The 22,417-nt window shown below is 49.2% G+C and overlaps 1 protein-coding gene across 1 annotated transcript in view; it reads left to right on the top strand.

The window, feature by feature from the left end:
* LOC135513190 (microtubule-associated serine/threonine-protein kinase 2-like) overlaps positions 1-22,417 on the top strand; it is a 316,935-nt gene that overhangs the window by 181,442 nt on the left and 113,076 nt on the right. The window contains exon 4 of the mRNA XM_064935986.1: positions 14,982-15,013. Coding sequence (XP_064792058.1) covers positions 14,982-15,013 — 32 coding nt within the window. The remainder of the gene's footprint in view (positions 1-14,981; positions 15,014-22,417) is intronic.

Here is a 22,417-nt window from a genome sequence, read left to right as displayed (position 1 = left end):
TGTGTGTGTGCGTGCCTAGCTGTGTGTGTGTGCGTGCCTAGCTGTGTGTGTGTGTGCGTGCCTAGCTGTGTGTGTGTGTGCGTGCCTAGCTGTGTGTGTGTGTGCGTGTCTAGCTGTGTGTATGATGATATGCCTTGCTGTGTGTGTGATGATATGCCTAGCTGTGTGTGTGATGATATGCCTAGCTGTGTGTATGATGATATGCCTAGCTGTGTGTATGATGATATGCCTTGCTGTGTGTGCGTGCCTAGCTGTGTGTATGATGATATGCCTAGCTGTGTGTATGATGATATGCCTAGCTGTGTGTATGATGATATGCCTAGCTGTGTGTATGATGATATGCCTAGCTGTGTGTATGATGATATGCCTAGCTGTGTGTATGATGATATGCCTTGCTGTGTGTGCGTGCCTAGCTGTGTGTATGATGATATGCCTAGCTGTGTGTATGATAATATGCCTTGCTGTGTGTATGATGATATGCCTTGCTGTGTGTATGATGATATGCCTAGCTGTGTGTATGATGATATGCCTAGCTGTGTGTATGATGATATGCCTAGCTGTGTGTATGATGATATGCCTAGCTGTGTGTATGATGATATGCCTAGCTGTGTGTATGATGATATGCCTAGCTGTGTGTATGATGATATGCCTAGCTGTGTGTATGATGATATGCCTAGCTGTGTGTATGATGATATGCCTAGCTGTGTGTATGATGATATGCCTAGCTGTGTGTATGATGATATGCCTAGCTGTGTGTATGATGATATGCCTAGCTGTGTGTATGATGATATGCCTAGCTGTGTGTATGATGATATGCCTAGCTGTGTGTATGATGATATGCCTTGCTGTGTGTGCGTGCCTAGCTGTGTGTATGATGATATGCCTAGCTGTGTGTATGATGATATGCCTAGCTGTGTGTATGATGATATGCCTAGCTGTGTGTATGATAATATGCCTTGCTGTGTGTATGATGATATGCCTAGCTGTGTGTATGATGATATGCCTTGCTGTGTGTGCGTGCCTAGCTGTGTGTATGATGATATGCCTAGCTGTGTGTATGATGATATGCCTTGCTGTGTGTGCGTGCCTAGCTGTGTGTATGATAATATGCCTTGCTGTGTGTATGATGATATGCCTAGCTGTGTGTATGATGATATGCCTTGCTGTGTGTGCGTGCCTAGCTGTGTGTATGATGATATGCCTAGCTGTGTGTATGATGATATGCCTTGCTGTGTGTGCGTGCCTAGCTGTGTGTATGATAATATGCCTTGCTGTGTGTATGATGATATGCCTTGCTGTGTGTGCGTGCCTAGCTGTGTGTATGATGATATGCCAGGCCACTACTGATGGATTATTTAACTTCCTTGCCTCTGGTCCTCTGTTCTGGCCCACTCAGCAGCCCTGTCCTTCTGTCAGTCAGTCACCATGGCCTCAGGGAGGTTGTCTGTGCCCACTCTCCAGCCACCCTGCTGGCACTCACCCCTCTCCTCACTGACAGAGCAAGCAGGGGGAACAGAGACATGGCTGTCTGTCTGTTAGCTTTTGACTCGTGGACACACTTCTACCACTGACAGAGCGTTGGGTTAGACACTTGATGAAACCTTGGCCTACATCTGTCTAGTAGCATACTATACACAGGGTGGGAGTGTTGGGTTCCGTCAGGCCATATTTCACCTGTAAAGTTAATGTTGTTATGTGCGCATTTAGCTCAGGGCCGTATCTCTTATCTGCCTACATCAGCAACCCGCCAAATGTCCTGGCTGAGTGTACTTGACCAGATTACCATGTGGTACAGCCCACTCTCTCTCCTTTCCTTATCTCTCCTTTCTGTCTCTCTCTCCAGTTCTCTCTCCTCTCCCCATCTCTCCTCTCTCTCCAGTTCTCTCTCCCGTTCTCTCTCCCCTCTCTCCCATTCTGTCTCCTCTCCCGTTCTCTCTCCCGTTCTCTCTCCTCTCCTGTTCTCTCCCATTCTCTCTCCTCTCCCTATTTCTCTTCTCTCTCCCGTTCTCTCTCCTCTCCCTGTCTCTCTTCTCTCTCCCGTTCTCTCTCCTCTCCTGTTCTCTCCCATTCTCTCTCCTCTCCCTATTTCTCTTCTCTCTCCCGTTCTCTCTCCTCTCCCTATTTCTCTTCTCTCTCCCGTTCTCTCCTCTCCCTGTCTCTCTTCTCTCTCCTGTTCTCTCTCCTCTCCCTGTCTCTCTTCTCTCTCCTGTTCTCTCTCCTCTCCCTATTTCTCTTCTCTCTCCTGTTCTCTCTCCCCTTCTCTCCCTATTTCTCTCCTCTCTCCCGTTCTCTCTCCTCTCCCTCACTCTCCCGTTCTCTCTCCTCTCCCATTCTCTCACCTCTCTCTCCCATTCTCTCCCCTCTCTCCCTATCTCTCTTCTCTCTCCCTATCTCTCCCCTCTCTCCCTATCTCTCTTCTCTCTCCCTATCTCTCTTCTCTCTCCCGTTCTCTCTTCTCTCTCCCGTTCTCTCTTCTCTCTCCCGTTCTCTCTTCTCTCTCCCGTTCTCTCTTCTCTCTCCCGTTCTCTCTTCTCTCTCCCGTTCTCTCTTCTCTCTCCCGTTCTCTCTTCTCTCTCCCGTTCTCTCTTCTCTCTCCCGTTCTCTCTTCTCTCTCCCGTTCTCTCTTCTCTCTCCCGTTCTCTCTTCTCTCTCCCGTTCTCTCTTCTCTCTCCCGTTCTCTCTTCTCTCTCCCGTTCTCTCTTCTCTCTCCCGTTCTCTCTTCTCTCTCCCGTTCTCTCTTCTCTCTCCCGTTCTCTCTTCTCTCTCCCGTTCTCTCCCCTCTCTCCCTATCTCTCCCCTCTCTCCCTATCTCTCTTCTCTCTCCCGTTCTCTCTTCTCTCTCCCGTTCTCTCTTCTCTCTCCCGTTCTCTCTCCTTTCCCCTGTCTCTCCTCTTCTCTCTCTGTCATGATGGTTGGACCTAGAGGAATATTGATGCTTGTATTCCATCGAGGAGATTGCTTTTGGCTTTTTGTGCTGTGGCTGCCATCCAAACTGTCACTCCATCTAATTTCATCATCACCCTGCCTTTGAGAGGTTACTTGGCCGGCTGGTATGTACATGCGTGCTTGTGTGTGTGTGTGCTCTGCTCTTGTGCTCTGCTCTTGTGCTCTGCTCTTGTGCATGTGCTCTTGTGTGTGTGCTCTTGTGTGTGTGCTCTTGTGCATGTGCTCTTGTGTGTGTGCTCTGCTCTTGTGCGTGTGCTCTTGTGTGTGTGCTCTTGTGCGTGTGCTCTTGTGTGTGTGCTCTGCTCTTGTGCGTGTGCTCTTGTGCGTGTGCTCTTGTGCGTGTGCTCTTGTGCGTGTGCTCTTGTGTGTGTGCTCTGCTCTTGTGCGTGTGCTCTTGTGTGTGTGCTCTTGTGCGTGTGCTCTTGTGCGTGTGCTCTTGTGTGTGTGCTCTGCTCTTGTGCGTGTGCTCTTGTGCGTGTGCTCTTGTGCGTGTGCTCTTGTGTGTGCTCTTGTGCGTGTGCTCTTGTGTGTGCTCTTGTGCGTGTGCTCTTGTGTGTGCTCTTGTGCGTGTGCTCTTGTGTGTGCTCTTGTGCGTGTGCTCTTGTGCGTGTGCTCTTGTGCGTGTGCTCTTGTGCGTGTGCTCTTGTGCGTGCGCTCTTGTGCGTGCGCTCTTGTGCGTGCGCTCTTGTGCGTGCGCTCTTGTGCGTGCGCTCTTGTGCGTGCGCTCTTGCGCGTGCGCTCTTGCGCGTGCGCTCTTGCGCGTGCGCTCTTGCGCGTGCGCTCTTGCGCGTGCGCTCTTGCGCGTGCGCTCTTGCGCGTGCGCTCTTGCGCGTGCGCTCTTGCGCGTGCGCTCTTGCGCGTGTGCTTGTGCGTGTGCTCTTGCGTGTGCTCTTGCGTGTGCTCTTGTGCGTGTGCTCTTGTGCGTGTGCTCTTGTGCGTGTGCTCTTGTGCGTGTGCTCTTGTGCGTGTGCTCTTGTGCGTGTGCTCTTGTGCGTGTGCTCTTGTGCGTGTGCTCTTGTGCGTGTGCTCTTGTATGTGCTCTTGTGTGTGCGTGCTTGGAAAGTCTGTCAGACAGCACGAGAGCTGCTGCTTCTCAAACAGCTCCTTCGTTGCTGCTGGAGTGAAACATGCTTTTTTAAGCCCAATCATTGCGTAACAATTCTAAATGCAATCGTGTGTTATAAACAGTTTTGATGTCCACAATTTTAATAGCTACTATTTGTATTTCTCAACTGCTAATTGAAGTGTGCTTCCCATTCGCTATTCAAGTGCATATGCATTTTGAAAACAGACTTCATTGATTGTTGACCATTTCTGTCACGTTCTAAAGTTCTGTCACCTTCTATAGTTCTGTCACGTTCTATAGTTCTGTCACGTTCTATAGTTCTGTCACGTTCTATAGTTCTGTCACGTTCTATAGTTCTGTCACGTTCTATAGTTCTGTCACTTTCTATAGTTCTGTCACGTTCTATAGTTCTGTCACGTTCTATAATTCTGTCACGTTCTATAGTTCTGTCACATTCGATGTTTTTTTTTTTAATCCAATGTATTTAATTATCCAGTAGTCAAAGTTACAATCCTAGTCACATTTGTAAACCCTGCTAGTTGTTGGATCTTTATATCTCCCCTCTTTCTACATTTCTAATGGATATTTTCATATCTGTCACATGAAATCCGTCACATGAAAACACTTGCATGTGCAGTGTGCTTTTGACAACACTATTTTCCCGCTAATTTCATTATGGAATGAACATTCCAGCTTAGCCTTCTGCCCTGCACTTATAATGTGACGGAGTTTATCTGAACGTTCTGATCTGTTTCATCAGCCTTTAAAGGTGTTTTTTGATGTTGCTAAGCCCTACTGGTTGTATGAGTTTTGGAATAAGCTATTTCTTTCTCAAATAGAACGACAAGCTGACAAATAGAATAGGTCAACTTTTCTGCTATGAGGGATAGTAGATTGACATTCTGTAGGCTAGGGATTTTACTGTTCGTTACTCGTCTTGTTGGTAGTTATTCTAACATCATCAAAGTGTGCGTTGGAATTCGGTAAAGAGGCACATCATTTCATCCTCGAGTTGCATGTTCTGTTCAGATGATTTCCCTGAATGTGATTTGTGTCATTCTGAGCAGTGTGGCTGGACGCCCTGATCAGGTGATGCACCCAATGCATATGGGTCTGGTACATTTATCAAATGTCATTAAAAGGCTGCCTGTCAAATGTCCGGCGCTACATTTCCCTAACAGAAACCCTGCTGTGTGCGCTGGCAGCAAGTCTTCAGTAGTGTGTCTCAGGGGTGTAGGGAGGAGGTGAATATCCTCACTCTAAGATGGGGGGCAGCAAGTCTTCAGTAGTGTGTCTCAGGGGTGTTGGGAGGAGGTGAATATCCTCACTCTAAGATGGGGGGCAGCAAGTCTTCAGTAGTGTGTCTCAGGGGTGTTGGGAGGAGGTGAATATCCTCACTCTAAGATGGGGGGCAGCAAGTCTTCAGTAGTGTGTCTCAGGGGTGTTGGGAGGAGGTGAATATCCTCACTCTAAGATGGGGGGCAGCAAGTCTTCAGTAGTGTGTCTCAGGGAGGAGGTGAATATCGTCACTCTAAGATGGGGGGCAGCAAGTCTTCAGTAGTGTGTCTCAGGGAGGAGGTGAATATCCTCACTCTAAGATGGGCGGGCAGCAAGTCTTCAGTAGTGTGTCTCAGGGAGGAGGTGAATATCCTCACTCTAAGATGGGGGGGCAGCAAGTCTTCAGTAGTGTGTCTCAGGGAGGAGGTGAATATCCTCACTCTAAGATGGGGGGCAGCAAGTCTTCAGTAGTGTGTCTCAGGGGTGTAGGGAGGAGGTGAATATCCTCACTCTAAGATGGGGGCAGCAAGTCTTCAGTAGTGTGTCTCAGGGAGGAGGTGAATATCCTCACTCTAAGATGGGGGCAGCAAGTCTTCAGTAGTGTGTCTCAGGGAGGAGGTGAATATCCTCACTCTAAGATGGGGGGCAGCAAGTCTTCAGTAGTGTGTCTCAGGGAGGAGGTGAATATCCTCACTCTAAGATGGGGGGCAGCAAGTCTTCAGTAGTGTGTCTCAGGGAGGAGGTGAATATCCTCACTCTAAGATGGGGGGGCAGCAAGTCTTCAGTAGTGTGTCTCAGGGGTGTAGGGAGGAGGTGAATATCCTCACTCTAAGATGGGGGGGCAGCAAGTCTTCAGTAGTGTGTCTCAGGGGTGCAGGGAGGAGGTGAATATCCTCACTCTAAGATGGGGGGCAGCAAGTCTTCAGTAGTGTGTCTCAGGGGTGCAGGGAGGAGGTGAATATCCTCACTCTAAGATGGGGGGCAGCAAGTCTTCAGTAGTGTGTCTCAGGGAGGAGGTGAATATCCTCACTCTAAGATGGGGGCAGCAAGTCTTCAGTAGTGTGTCTCAGGGAGGAGGTGAATATCCTCACTCTAAGATGGGGGGCAGCAAGTCTTCAGTAGTGTGTCTCAGGGGTGCAGGGAGGAGGTGAATATCCTCACTCTAAGATGGGGGGCAGCAAGTCTTCAGTAGTGTGTCTCAGGGAGGAGGTGAATATCCTCACTCTAAGATGGGGGCAGCAAGTCTTCAGTAGTGTGTCTCAGGGAGGAGGTGAATATCCTCACTCTAAGATGGGGGGCAGCAAGTCTTCAGTAGTGTGTCTCAGGGAGGAGGTGAATATCCTCACTCTAAGATGGGGGGCAGCAAGTCTTCAGTTGTGTGTCTCAGGGAGGAGGTGAATATCCTCACTCTAAGATGGGGGGGCAGCAAGTCTTCAGTTGTGTGTCTCAGGGGTGTAGGGAGGAGGTGAATATCCTCACTCTAAGATGGGCGGGCAGCAAGTCTTCAGTTGTGTGTCTCAGGGAGGAGGTGAATATCCTCACTCTAAGATGGGGGGCAGCAAGTCTTCAGTAGTGTGTCTCAGGGGTGTAGGGAGGAGGTGAATATCCTCACTCTAAGATGGGGGGCAGCAAGTCTTCAGTAGTGTGTCTCAGGGAGGAGGTGAATATCCTCACTCTAAGATGGGGGGCAGCAAGTCTTCAGTAGTGTGTCTCAGGGAGGAGGTGAATATCCTCACTCTAAGATGGGGGGCAGCAAGTCTTCAGTAGTGTGTCTCAGGGGTGTAGGGAGGAGGTGAATATCCTCACTCTAAGATGGGGGGCAGCAAGTCTTCAGTAGTGTGTCTCAGGGGTGTAGGGAGGAGGTGAATATCCTCACTCTAAGATGGGGGGCAGCAAGTCTTCAGTAGTGTGTCTCAGGGAGGAGGTGAATATCCTCACTCTAAGATGGGGGGCAGCAAGTCTTCAGTAGTGTGTCTCAGGGGTGTAGGGAGGAGGTGAATATCCTCACTCTAAGATGGGCGGGCAGCAAGTCTTCAGTAGTGTGTCTCAGGGAGGAGGTGAATATCCTCACTCTAAGATGGGGGGCAGCAAGTCTTCAGTAGTGTGTCTCAGGGAGGAGGTGAATATCCTCACTCTAAGATGGGGGGCAGCAAGTCTCCAGTAGTGTGTCTCAGGGGTGTAGGGAGGAGGTGAATATCCTCACTCTAAGATGGGGGGGGCAGCAAGTCTTCAGTAGTGTGTCTCAGGGGTGTAGGGAGGAGGTGAATATCCTCACTCTAAGATGGGGGGCAGCAAGTCTTCAGTAGTGTGTCTCAGGGAGGAGGTGAATATCCTCACTCTAAGATGGGGGGCAGCAAGTCTTCAGTAGTGTGTCTCAGGGGTGTAGGGAGGAGGTGAATATCCTCACTCTAAGATGGGGGCAGCAAGTCTTCAGTAGTGTGTCTCAGGGGTGTAGGGAGGAGGTGAATATCCTCACTCTAAGATGGGGGGCAGCAAGTCTTCAGTAGTGTGTCTCAGGGAGGAGGTGAATATCCTCACTCTAAGATGGGGGCAGCAAGTCTTCAGTAGTGTGTCTCAGGGGTGTAGGGAGGAGGTGAATATCCTCACTCTAAGATGGGGGGCAGCAAGTCTTCAGTAGTGTGTCTCAGGGGTGTAGGGAGGAGGTGAATATCCTCACTCTAAGATGGGGGCAGCAAGTCTTCAGTAGTGTGTCTCAGGGAGGAGGTGAATATCCTCACTCTAAGATGGGGGCAGCAAGTCTTCAGTAGTGTGTCTCAGGGGTGTAGGGAGGAGGTGAATATCCTCACTCTAAGATGGGGGGCAGCAAGTCTTCAGTAGTGTGTCTCAGGGAGGAGGTGAATATCCTCACTCTAAGATGGGGGGCAGCAAGTCTTCAGTAGTGTGTCTCAGGGAGGAGGTGAATATCCTCACTCTAAGATGGGGGGCAGCAAGTCTTCAGTAGTGTGTCTCAGGGAGGAGGTGAATATCCTCACTCTAAGATGGGGGGGCAGCAAGTCTTCAGTAGTGTGTCTCAGGGAGGAGGTGAATATCCTCACTCTAAGATGGGGGGCAGCAAGTCTTCAGTAGTGTGTCTCAGGGGTGTAGGGAGGAGGTGAATAAACTCACTCTAAGATGGGGGGCAGCAAGTCTTCAGTAGTGTGTCTCAGGGGTGTAGGGAGGAGGTGAATATCCTCACTAAGATGGGGGGCAGCTGCAGCCACACACAGCGACAGAGATGCTGAGAGTCATCCTTTCACAATACACAGGGTAATGTGTGGGTGGCTGGTTGGCAGAACGTACTTCGTCTCCCTTCCTCTCTCCCCTCCCTTTCCTCTCTCCCCTCCCTTTCCTCTCTCCCCTCCCTTTCCTCTCTCCCCTCCCACCCTTCTTCTCTCCCCTCCCTTTCCTCTCTCCCCTCCCACCCTTCCTCTCTCCCCTCCCTTTCCTCTCTCCCCTCCCACCCTTCCTCTCTCCCCTCCCTTTCCTCTCTCCCCTCCCACCCTTCCTCTCTCCCCTCCCACCCTTCCTCTCTTCTCCCTTTCCTCTCCCCTCCTACCCTTCTTCTCTCTTTCCCTTTCCTCTCTCCCCTCCCCTTTCCTCTTTCCCCTCCCTTTCCTCTCTCCCCTCCCCTTCCTCTCTCTTCTCCCTTTCCCCTCTCCCCCCACCCTTCCTCTCTCTTCTCCCTTTCCTCTCTCCCCTCCCACCCTTCCTCTCTCTTCTCCCTTTCCTCTCTCCCCTCCCACCCTTCCTCTCTCTTCTCCCTTTCCTCTCTCCCCTCCTACCCTTCCTCTCTCTTCTCCCTTTCCTCTCTCCCCTCCCACCCTTCCTCTCTCTTCTCCCTTTCCTCTCTCCCCTCCTACCCTTCCTCTCTCTTCTCCCTTTCCTCTCTCCCCTCCTACCCTTCCTCTCTCTTTTCCCTTTCCTCTCTCCCCTCCCACCCTTCCTCTCTCTTCTCCCTTTCCTCTCTCCCCTCCCACCCTTCCTCTCTCTTCTCCCTTTCCTCTCTCCCCTCCCACCCTTCCTCTCTCTTCTCCCTTTCCTCTCTCCCCTCCTACCCTTCCTCTCTCTTCTCCCTTTCCTCTCTCCCCTCCCACCCACCTTCTCTCTTCCCCCTTTCCCCTCTCCCCTCCTACCCTTCCTCTCTCTTCTCCCTTTCCTCTCTCCCCTCCTACCCTTCCTCTCTCTTCTCCCTTTCCTCTCTCCCCTCCTACCCTTCCTCTCTCTTCTCCCTTTCCTCTCTCCCCTCCTACCCTTCCTCTCTCTTCTCCCTTTCCTCTCTCCCCTCCTACCCTTCCTCTCTCTTCTCCCTTTCCTCTCTCCCCTCCTACCCTTCCTCTCTCTTCTCCCTTTCCGCTCTTGTTCCATTTCTCCCCCTCTGTCACTCTCGCTTCAGCCCCAGAACCCTCATAATAAAGCTGTATTAATGAAAGTATCCTGTCTTGTGTCACTGTGTTGCCTGGCCTTCCTCTTCCTCCTCCTCCTCCTCCTCCTCCATGGAGTTAGTGGGTCTGGTCCTGCTCACTCCAGTCCCCTGATAAGATCTATACATCAGCCGGTCTGCTGAGCTCTCCAGCTGAGCTCTGAACAGGCTAATTGAGTTGAGGCCTCTTGGCCTTCAGAGAGAGGGGAATAGAGTGAATGTGTTACCGGGCTCTGCAGCACACACACGCTGTCAATGACATTAGTCCTGTTCTGTTCTCCAATGGAATCAGCCTGTTTACACCTGAGGGCTATGTTGTTGTTGTTCATTTAGAGACTCTAGAAAACACAGAGATCTGCTGACTCAGAAGCCCCGACTTACTCACACTAACACTCCACACTGCGGAGCATAGGCACACACACACACACACACACACACACACACACACACACACACACACACACACACACACACACACACACACACACACACACACACATGTTTTCTCCCACGCACTGCATTAGCTCATCATGCACTAATAATTCATAATACTAGGATACTCTAGAGAGAAGGTGAACGAGGGGGGGGGGGAGTCAGTGCTGTGGAGACGGTCATCCTGAGTCGGGGGGAGAGGTGGGGAGACAGGCAGGGAGACAGGCAGGGAGACGGACGGGGAGACAGGCGGGCAGGCAGGGAGACAGGCGAGCAGGCAGGGAGTCAGGCAGGGAGACAGGCGGGCAGGCAGGGATACAGGCGGGCAGGCAGGGAGACAGGCGGGCAGGCAGGGAGACAGGCGAGCAGGGAGGCGAGCAGGGAGACAGGCAGGGAGACAGGCAGGGCAGGCAAGGAGACAGGCAGGGAGTCAGGCAGGGAGACAGGCGGGCAGGCAGGGAGACTGGCAGGGCAGGCAGGGAGACTGGCAGGGAGTCAGGCAGGGAGGCGGGCAGGCAGGGAGACTGGCAGGGCAGGCAGGGAGACAGGCAGGGAGTCAGGCAGGGAGGCGGGCAGGCAGGGAGACTGGCAGGGCAGGCAGGGAGACAGGCAGGGAGTCAGGCAGGGAGGCGGGCAGGCAGGGAGACTGGCAGGGCAGGCAGGGAGACTGGCAGGGAGTCAGGCAGGGAGGCGGGCAGGCAGGGAGACTGGCAGGGCAGGCAGGGAGACAGGCAGGGAGTCAGGCAGGGAGGCGGGCAGGCAGGGAGACTGGCAGGGCAGGCAGGGAGACAGGCAGGGAGTCAGGCAGGGAGACAGGCGGGCAGGCAGGGAGACAGGCAGGGAGACAGGCAGGGAGTCAGGCAGGGAGACAGGCGGGCAGGCAGGGAGACTGGCAGGGAGTCAGGCCGGGAGACAGGCGGGCAGGCAGGGTGACAGGCAGGGAGACAGGCGGGCAGGCAGGGAGACAGGTGGGCAGCTAGGGAGACAGGCAGGGAGTCAGGCGGGCAGGGAGTCAGGCAGGGAGACGGGCAGGGAGACAGGCAGGGAGACAGGCGGGCAGGGAGTCAGGCAGGGAGACGGGCAGGGAGACAGGCAGGGAGACAGGCAGGGAGACAGGCGGGCAGGGAGTCAGGCAGGGAGACGGGCAGTGGGCTTGATAGATCCACCATGGTTGGTTATTTGGAGCAGCAGATGCCTGCAGTACAGGCTCAGAATACTGCTCCCTATATCAATCTGTCTTTCAGTCTCTTTCTCTCCATCTTTGTCTTTTTCTCTCCGTCTGTCTGTCTTTGTGACCAGGTGCTTTCTCTCCAACAGTCATGTTTTCTCCCCCGTACTTTCTCTCTCTCTGTGTTCTGTCTTTCAGGCAGTAGTCAGATAGTTCTGTGTTGGTGCTTTGTCTTTGAGCACACATCATTTGTTATTGAGACCAAAGCAGCTGTTGCTGTGAACATGTTGACCAAGGGGCTAGAGAACCTGCTGTTGTAGCGACAGAACCTGCTGTTGTAGCGACAGAACCTGCTACTATAGCTACAGAACCTGCTACTATAGTTACAGAACCTGCTACTATATAGCTACAGAACCTGCTACTATAGCAACAGAACCTGCTGTTGTAGCGACAGAACCTGCTACTATAGCTACAGAACCCGCTGTTGTAGTGACAGAACCTGCTGTTGTAGCGACAGAACCTGCTACTATAGCTACAGAACCTGCTACTATATAGCTATAGAACCTGCTGTTGTAGCGACAACCTGCTGTTGTAGTGACAGAACCTGCTACTATAGCTACAGAACCTGCTCTTGTAGCGACAGAACCTGCTACTATTGCTACAGAACCTGCTACTATTGCTACAGAACCTGCTACTATAGTTACAGAACCTGCTACTATATAGCTACAGAACCTGCTACTATAGTTACAGAACCTGCTACTATATAGCTACAGAACCTGCTACTATAGCAACAGAACCTGCTGTTGTAGCGACAGAACCTGCTACTATAGCTACAGAACCCGCTGTTGTAGTGACAGAACCTGCTGTTGTAGCGACAGAACCTGCTACTATAGCTACAGAACCTGCTACTATATAGCTATAGAACCTGCTGTTGTAGCGACAACCTGCTGTTGTAGTGACAGAACCTGCTACTATAGCTACAGAACCTGCTCTTGTAGCGACAGAACCTGCTACTATTGCTACAGAACCTGCTACTATTGCTACAGAACCTGCTACTATTGCTACAGAACCTGCTGTTGAAGCGACAGAACCTGCTATTATATAGCTACAGAACCTGCTGTTGTAGCGACAGGACCTGCTGTTGTAGCGACAGAATCTGCAACTATAGCTACAGAACCTGCTGTTGTAGCGACAGAACCTGCTACTATATAGCTACAGAACCTGCTGTTGTAGCGACAGAACCTGCTACTATATAGCTACAGAACCTGCTACTATAGCTACAGAACCTGCTGTTGTAGCTACTGAACCAGCTACTATTGCGACAGAACCTGCTACTATTGCGACAGAACCTGCTACTATAGTTACAGAACCTGCTGTTGTAGCGACAGAACATGCTGTTGTAGCGACAGAACCTGCTACTATTGCTACAGAACCTGCTACTATTGCTACAGAACCTGCTACTATAGTTACAGAACCTGCTACTATATAGCTACAGAACCTGCTACTATAGTTACAGAACCTGCTACTATATAGCTACAGAACCTGCTACTATAGCAACAGAACCTGCTGTTGTAGCGACAGAACCTGCTACTATAGCTACAGAACCCGCTGTTGTAGTGACAGAACCTGCTGTTGTAGCGACAGAACCTGCTACTATAGCTACAGAACCTGCTACTATATAGCTATAGAACCTGCTGTTGTAGCGACAACCTGCTGTTGTAGTGACAGAACCTGCTACTATAGCTACAGAACCTGCTCTTGTAGCGACAGAACCTGCTACTATTGCTACAGAACCTGCTACTATTGCTACAGAACCTGCTACTATTGCTACAGAACCTGCTGTTGAAGCGACAGAACCTGCTATTATATAGCTACAGAACCTGCTGTTGTAGCGACAGGACCTGCTGTTGTAGCGACAGAATCTGCAACTATAGCTACAGAACCTGCTGTTGTAGCGACAGAACCTGCTACTATATAGCTACAGAACCTGCTGTTGTAGCGACAGAACCTGCTACTATATAGCTACAGAACCTGCTACTATAGCTACAGAACCTGCTGTTGTAGCTACTGAACCAGCTACTATTGCGACAGAACCTGCTACTATTGCGACAGAACCTGCTACTATAGTTACAGAACCTGCTGTTGTAGCGACAGAACATGCTGTTGTAGCGACAGAACCTGCTTTTGTAGCAACAGAACCTGCTACTATAGCTACAGAACCTGCTACTATAGTTACAGAACCTGCTACTATATAGCTACAGAACCTGCTACTATATAGCTACAGAACCTGCTACTATAGCAACAGAACCTACTGTTGAAGCGACAGAACCTGCTACTATAGCTACAGAACCTGCTGTTGTAGCGACAGAACCTGCTACTATAGCTACAGAACCTGCTACTATATAGCTATAGAACCTGCTGTTGTAGCGACAACCTGCTGTTGTAGCGACAGAACCTGCTACTATAGCTACAGAACCTGCTACTATATAGCTACAGAACCTGCTGTTGTAGCGACAGAACCTGCTACTATTGCAACAGAACCTGCTACTATTGCTACAGAACCTGCTATTATATAGCTACAGAACCTGCTGTTGTAGCTACAGAACCTGCTACTATATAGCTACAGAACCTGCTTTTGTAGCTACAGAACCTGCTACTATTGCGACAGAACTTGCTACTATTGCGACAGAACTTGCTACTATTGCGACAGAACCTGCTACTATTGCTACTGAACCTGCTACTATAGCTACAGAACCTGCTGTTGTAGCGACAGAACCTGCTATTATATAGCTACAGAACCTGCTGTTGTAGCTACAGAACCTGCTGTTGTAGCTACAGAACCTGCTGTTGTAGTGACAGAACCTGCTGTTGTAGCTACAGAACCTGCTACTATTGCGACAGAACTTGCTACTATTGCTACAGAACCTGCTACTATTGCTACTGAACCTGCTACTATAGCTACAGAACCTGCTGTTGTAGCGACAGAACCTGCTATTATATAGCTACAGAACCTGTTGTTGTAGCTACAGAACCTGCTGTTGTAGTGACAGAAACTGCTGTTGTAGCTACAGAACCTGCTACTATTGCGACAGAACTTGCTACTATTGCGACAGAACTTGCTACTATTGCTACAGAACCTGCTACTATATAGCTACAGAACCTGCTGTTGTAGCTACAGAACCTGCTGTTGTAGCTACAGAATCTTGTCCTCTCAACGGAGAGCAGTTTCTCTGGCTTGGCCCTTGCTATTGGTACTCCTCTGCCACCTAGTGGATGTGTTTGAGAACTGAAGGTCAAGGAATCTCATTTTGATGGAAATAACCTACTTCTAGATTGTGTATTTGCACTGAACAAGCTGTGAATACCTGTCATTGACCATTAAAACATAAACCATTGATCATCATGATGTTGTGCTCTGTGTACACCACCTGTAAACAATACATTGCTATTTGCTTTTCTACTCATCCAATTTAGATGGTATCACAGTGCCACCTAGTGTAATTCTCAGGGTATTAATGACACATGCTTTTCCTCTTGATGTCAAGCAGAAATGTCTATTAAAGCAGAATACATTTTATTTACATCCCAAATAGCAAACCAATTTAACACTGTATTCATCCATATTTCTAACTGATGACAAGCACACTGACATTTCTCTCTCTCTCTTGCAGAAGGAGCTCAGTCTTCCAAGGAGGGCCAGTTTGTGAGTACTTGTCAACATTCTACCTCTATTCTTGATTAACTTCTTCAGACCCCCTGAGTGCAGAGGCGTCTTTCTCTCTGTCTGTCTCTAAACAGGAAAGCCTGATCTAGTGTACTGTAGCAGCCTGATCTAGTGTACTGTAGCAGCCAGATCTAGTGTACTGTAGCAGCCAGATCTAGTGTACTGTAGCAGCCAGATCTAGTGTACTGTAGCAGCCAGATCTAGTGTACTGTAGCAGCCAGATCTAGTGTACTGTAGCAGCCAGATCTAGTGTACTGTAGCAGCCAGGTATAGTGTACTGTAGCAGCCAGGTATAGTGTACTGTAGCAGCCAGATCTAGTGTACTGTAGCAGCCAGATCTAGTGTACTGTAGCAGCCAGATCTAGTGTACTGTAGCAGCCTGATCTAGTGTACTGTAGCAGCCAGATCTAGTGTACTGTAGCAGCCAGATCTAGTGTACTGTAGCAGCCAGATCTAGTGTACTGTAGCAGCCAGATCTAGTGTACTGTAGCAGCCAGATCTAGTGTACTGTAGCAGCCAGATCTAGTGTACTGTAGCAGCCATGTCTAGTGTACTGTAGCAGCCAGATCTAGTGTACTGTAGCAGCCAGGTCTAGTGTACTGTAGCAGCCAGGTCTAGTGTACTGTAGCAGCCAGGTCTAGTGTACTGTAGCAGCCAGATCTAGTGTACTGTAGCAGCCAGGTCTAGTGTACTGTAGCAGCCAGGTCTAGTGTACTGTAGCAGCCAGATCTAGTGTACTGCAGCAGACAGATCTAGTGTACTGTAGCAGCCATGTCTAGTGTACTGTAGCAGCCTGATCTAGTGTACTGTAGCAGCCTGATCTAGTGTACTGTAGCAGCCAGATCTAGTGTACTGTAGCAGCCAGATCTAGTGTACTGTAGCAGCCAGATCTAGTGTACTGTAGCAGCCAGATCTAGTGTACTGTAGCAGCCAGGTCTAGTGTACTGTAGCAGCCAGGTCTAGTGTACTGTAGCAGCCAGATCTAGTGTACTGTAGCAGCCAGGTCTAGTGTACTGTAGCAGCCAGGTCTAGTGTACTGTAGCAGCCAGGTCTAGTGTACTGTAGCAGCCAGGTCTAGTGTACTGTAGAAACCAGGTCTAGTGTACTGTAGTAGCCAGGTCTAGTGTACTGTAGCAGCCAGGTCTAGTGTACTGTAGCAGCCAGATCTAGTGTACTGTAGCAGCCCGATCTAGTGTACTGTAGCAGCCAGATCTAGTTTACTGTAGCAGCCAGGTCTAGTGTACTGTAGCAGCCAGGTCTAGTGTACTGTAGCAGCCAGGTCTAGTGTACTGTAGCAGCCAGATCTAGTGTACTGTAGCAGCCAGATCTAGTGTACTGTAGCAGCCAAATCGAGTGTACTGTAGTAGCCAAATCGAGTGTACTGTAGCAGCCAGATCTAGTGTACTGTAGCAGCCAGATCTAGTGTACTGTAGCAGCCAGATCTAGTGTACTGTAGCAGCCAGGTCTAGTGTACTGTAGCAGCCAGATCCAGTGTACTGTAGCAGCCAGATCTATTGTACTGTAGCAGCCAGGTCTAGTGTACTGTAGCAGCCTGATCTAGTGTACTGTAGCAGCCAGGTCTAGTGTACTGTAGCAGCCAGGTCTAGTGTACTGTAGCAGCCAGGTATAGTGTACTGTAGCAGCCAGGTATAGTGTACTGTAGCAGCCAGATCTAGTGTACTGTAGCAACCAGATCTAGTGTACTGTAGCAGCCAGGTCTAGTGTACTGTAGCAGCCAGATCTAGTGTACTGTAGCAGCCAGGTATAGTGTACTGTAGCAGCCAGGTCTAGTGTACTGTAGCAGCCAGATCTAGTGTACTGTAGCAGCCAGGTCTAGTGTACTGTAGCAGCCAGATCCAGTGTACTGTAGCAGCCAGATCTAGTGTACTGTAGCAGCCAGGTCTAGTGTACTGTAGCAGCATGATCTAGTGTACTGTAGCAGCCAGATCTAGTGTACTGTAGCAGCCAGGTCTAGTGTACTGTAGCAGCCAGGTCTAGTGTACTGTAGCAGCCAGGTCTAGTGTACTGTAGCAGCCAAATCTAGTGTACTGTAGCAGCCAGATATAGTGTACTGTAGCAGCCAGATCTAGTGTACTGTAGCAGCCAGATCTAGTGTACTGTAGCAGCCAGATCTAGTGTACTGTAGCAGCCAGATGTATTGTAGCAGCCAGGTCTAGTGTACTGTAGCAGCCAGAGATGGTGTACTGTAGCAGCCAGGTCTAGTGTACTGTAGCAGCCAGAGGTAGGGTACTGTAGCAGCCTTCAAGGACCCCATTGTGTGTACTGTGTGCTGTATAACACAGCCTTGAAGACCGGTGGAAAGAGGAACATGGAGTTAGAGAAAGTTGACGAGGGTCTTACTCTGCCGAGGAGGACTTGAGGGACCTGTTGCTGGGGCATGGTCTGTGAGCTCATCCATCCAAACATAGGATTGTGTAACGGCTACACTGAAACTGACACTACCATTGGTGGAGCTCTCTAGATCACTGTTACAAAGATGAGATGGAGAGGGATCTGCTGAGAAAATAATAAGGGGGGGGGGGGGGGCTGCTATAGCCAGTCAGAGCTCCACTGGGCCCTACAGCAGGAATCATCAACTAGATTCAGCCGAGGGCAGACATGGAACAGACCATTTCTCCTCAGTTTTCTGCAAATGTCATATGCGATAGCATGCTATGGAGTGTGGACACCAAAGAGATACCGAATATAGGCTAGACAAGACATTGTGTTTTCTACTTCAACGTAATGATTTCCATGAAGGCCGGAGAGGAGTGACGTGACAAATGGAATTTTAACCTTTAAACTGCCATTTAATTTTTCAGTTTCCATTAAAGTGATAAAGTTATGTAAAAATGACATGTGAATTCACAATGCAGCTGCACTTCCTTCTCATTTCACTTCTCAAAGTATTATCACACAGGACTGCAGTCGCTTGCCTTTCTCTGCCATTTGTCCAACTGTTAACAACCATGACGTAGAGGTGGAGAGTCGACTCCAAAATAATTGATTCCTCGACTCCTTCCACACACTCTCATTTCAGTGTCAAGCTGTTACTCCGACTCCTAAGGTTCAGTATCTCTGGAACGAGGGATTTGCCGTACTTCCAAGAACACAAACACTTCCATCTTTCATAGCGAGAGATGGAGAGAGGGGGAGGGGTACAGTATTGGCAGGTCGGCCACCAGGCAGACAGAGTCAGAACAGTTCACTAGGCCTATCTATCGGCAATCAAAAGCTTTATCTCGTCATTTCTTGGCTTGCAATGTTTCGCAACTTCAGTTATGCAGGGCCTATCATCAATGAATCGGCTAGGTTATTGAGATGAGCGAGACACTTCACTCTCACATAGTCACACACTGTAATAACTGTGCATGTCCACGGGTCTGCTTCACACTGTTACAGCGTGTTGGCCAGAGCACCAAAACAGGGGAGAAGTTGAGCTTTGCGCTTCAACACTCTTAGTTGTTGCGGAAATTGACCCACGTTCTCCATCTACGTGAAATAACACAGCGTTCTTTGGGTAGGTATTATTTTTTATTGTTATATTTTTGCCCTCCTTTTCTCCCCAATTTCGATCTTGTTTCATCGCTGCAACTCCACAATGGGTTTGGGAGGCGAAGGTCGAGTCATGCGTCCTCCGAAACATGACCCGCCAAGCCACGCTTCTTAACACCCTCGTAAAACTGACTATCCTGCCGATCCTTGACTTCTGCGATGTCATTTACAAAATAGCCTCCCAACACTACTCAGCAAATTGGATGTAGTCTATCACAGTGCCATCCGTTTTGTCACCAAAGCCCCATATTCTACCCACCATTGCGACCTGTATGCTCGAGTCGGCTGGCCCTCGCTACATATTCGTCGCCAGACCTGCTGGCTCCAGGTCATCTATAAGTCTTTGCTAGGTATAGCTCCGCCTCAGCTCACTGGTCACGATAACAACACCCACCCGTAGCACATGTTCCAGCAGGTAAATATCACTGATCATCTCCAAAGCCAACACCTCATTTGGCTGCCTTTCCTTCCAGTTCTCTGCTGCCAATTACTGGAACAAATTGCAAAAAGCTGGAGTCTTCTATCTCCCTCACTAACTTCAAGCATCAGCTGTCAGAGCAGCTTACTGATCGCTGCAGCTGTACATAGCCCATCTGTAAATAGCCCAACCTACTACCTACCTCATCCCCATATTAAAAAGAAAAAAGAACTCTGCTCTTTTGCAAACCAGTATTTCTACTTGCACATCATCATCTGCACATCTATCACTCCAGTGTTAATTTCTAAACTGTAATTACTTCGCTACTACGGCCTATTTATTGCCTTACCTACTTACTCCATTTGCACACACTGTACATACATTTGTATATTGTGTTATTGACCGTACGTTTCTTTATCCCATGTGTAACTCTGTGATGTTGTGTGTGTCAAACTGCTTTGCTTTATCTTTGCCAGTTTGCAGTTGTAAATGAAAACTTGTTCTCAACTGGCCTACCTGGTTAAATAAAGGTGATATAAAATAAATAAATACATTTTTAAAAACACTCGCCCGCTTGACCCAGAAGCCAGCCGCACAAAATGTGTTGGAGGAAACACCATTCAACTGACAACAGAAGCCAGCCTGCAGGCACCCGGCCTGCCACACGGAAGACGCTGGGCCAATTGTGCGCTGCCTTAGGGGACTCTTGGTCAAGGACAGTTGTGACACAGCCTGGGAGCGAACCCGGGTCTGTAGTGACGCCTCAAGCACTGAGATTCAGTGCCTTAGACCGATGCGACACTCAGGAGGCCCTGGTTAGATATTTTTATTAACGTTAAAAATCCCAGTTTGAAAACAACATGTAAACATTTAAAAAAATGTTTTTAACACCCCTACCGCATCCTTCTTTACAGTTGAAGTCAGAAGTTTACATACACTTAGTTTGGAGTCATTAAAACTAGTTTTTCAACCACTCCACAAATATCTTGTTAACAAACTATAGTTTTGGCAAGTCAGTTCGGACATCTACTCGACCTTGTGAAGATGCTGGAGGAAACAGGTACAAATGTATCTATATCCACAGTAAAACGAGTCCTATATCGACATAAACTGAAAGGCCGCTCAGCAAGGAAGAAGCCACTGCTCCAAAACCTCCGTAAAATAGCCAGACTACGGCTTGCCCATGTTGACAAAGATCATACATTTTGGAGAAATGTCGTCTGGTCTGATGAAACAAAAATAGAACTGTTTGGCCATAATGACCATCGTTATGTTTGGAGAAAAAGGGGGGAGGCTTGCAAGCCGAAGAACACCATCCCAACCATGAAGCACAGTGGTGGCAGCATCATGTTGTGGGGGTGCTTTGCTGCAGGAGGGACTGGTGCACTTCACAAAATAGATGGCATCATGATGAAGGAACATTATGTGGCGATATGGAAGCAACATCAGTCAGGAAGTTGATGCTTGGTCGCAAATGAGTCTTCCAGATGGACAATGACCCCAAGTATACTTACAAGGTTGTGGCAAAATGGCTTAAGGACAACAAAGTCAAGGTTTTGGAGTGGCCATCACAAAGCCCTGACCCTAATCCTATAGAAAATGTGTGGGCAGAACTGAAAAGGTGTGTACGAGCAAGGAGGCCTAGATACCTGACTCAGCTACACCAACCCTGTCAGGAGGAATGGGCCAAAATTCACCCAACTTATTGTGGGAAGCTTGTGGAAGGCCACCCGAAACGTTTGACCCGTTAAACAATTTAAAGGCAATGCTACCAAATACTAATTGAGCGTATGTAAACTACTGACCCACTGGGAATGTGGTGAAAGAAGTAAAAGCTGAAATAAAGCTTTCTCTCTACTATTATTCTGACGTTTCACATTCTTAAAATAAAGTGGTGATCCTAACTGACCTAATATACAGGGAATTTTACTAGGATTAAATGACATGAATTGTGAAAAACTGAGTTTAAATGTATTTGGCTTAGGTGTATGTTAACTTCTGACTTCAACTGTAGGTAATGTTACTTTAGCCTGTGTGTGTGTGTGTGTGTGTGTGTGTGTGTGTGTGTGTGTGTGTGTGTGTGTGTGTGTGTGTGTGTGTGTGTGGTTGAGCTGTCAGTGTCACCTGGTTGCATGTCTGAGTGTGCTCTGTCTTGTCTTGAAGGCTTGACTGACACTGGGTAAAGGTGAAAGGTCATTAGGATCCAGCAGAACTGTAGCTCTACTGTCCCACCCTCTCTCTTCCTTGAACAGCTCCGTATTCCTCACTGGATCCATGCTGCTGGTCTATTTAGAACTCTGGTGCCCGCCCGCCAGCCAGCCATTCACGGGCTCCGTTCTGAAAACTAACCCCAAAACTCAACACAAAAGTTGTTTATTTTATCTCTAGTACCCAACGGTGTCTTTTGAAGACAGGCCTGCCTTGTAAAAGTCTGTCTTTATTTCCTCTCAGTTGGGTGCTGCGGGGTGGTGTGTGTGTGTGTGTGTGGGTGTGTGGGTGTGTGTTTGCGTGTGACGTTATGATAGTTTCCTCTCTTTTACTCTCACTCACACACACACACGCGCACACACACACACACACACACACACACACACACACACACACACACATCATCCTCCCGTTTATACCCACAGTTGTACTACTGTATCTGCTCTCTATTCTCTAACCACAGTCTAACCTAATCAGAACCTAACCCTGTATTGGAGTGTACTGTAACAGTTAACTACCTCTGCTGATGGCCTTATGGAACAGGTCCTAGACTGTTATAGTAGATTAGTCTGGGTAATGACAGTCTCATGTCCTGTAGCCGTGTGGTCGTACGTCAGTCCACTAATCAGGCGGGATTAGCCTAGTGATGCTACAGCGCTATGCTAGTTGTAACCAAAGCCTCTACTCTAGCCTGATTGATTCAGATCCATTGTCGCTGCCGTCACTGCATGTGAGCTGCATTTAACCCACACGTAGACAGGCTCCCTCGCCAGGGATGTACCTCTGATTCCCAAGACAGAGAATGGGGACAGGAGAGAACAGGAGGATGAGTGGTAGAGAGAGAGAAGAGGGGGAGGGAAGAATAGCTAGCCAGGGTAAGACAGGGATGATGTGTAGAGGGGGAGGGATGACTAGCCAGGACAAGGCAGGGTAAGAAAGGTATAAGGTGAAGAGAGAGGGAGGGAGGGCTAGATAGGATAAGGCAGGGTAAGACAGGGATGAGTTGGAGGGAGTGCTAGGCAGGGTAAGACAGTAATGAGGGGGAGGGATGGTAGGGCTAGCCAGGATAAGGCAGGGGTGAGGTGTAGGGAGAGGGGGAGGGAGGGTAAGGCTAGCCAGGATAAGGCGGGGTAAGACAGGGATGAGGTGTAGAGAGAGGGTGGGGGAGGGTAGGGCTAGCCAGGATAAGGCAGAGTAAGACA

The sequence above is a fragment of the Oncorhynchus masou genome, chromosome 24 (genome assembly GCF_036934945.1).
Source record: "Oncorhynchus masou masou isolate Uvic2021 chromosome 24, UVic_Omas_1.1, whole genome shotgun sequence".
In the NCBI taxonomy this organism is placed as follows: Eukaryota; Metazoa; Chordata; class Actinopteri; order Salmoniformes; family Salmonidae; genus Oncorhynchus; species Oncorhynchus masou.
Note: the sequence above shows the minus strand (reverse complement) of the source record. Positions and strands in the feature narration are given on the sequence as shown.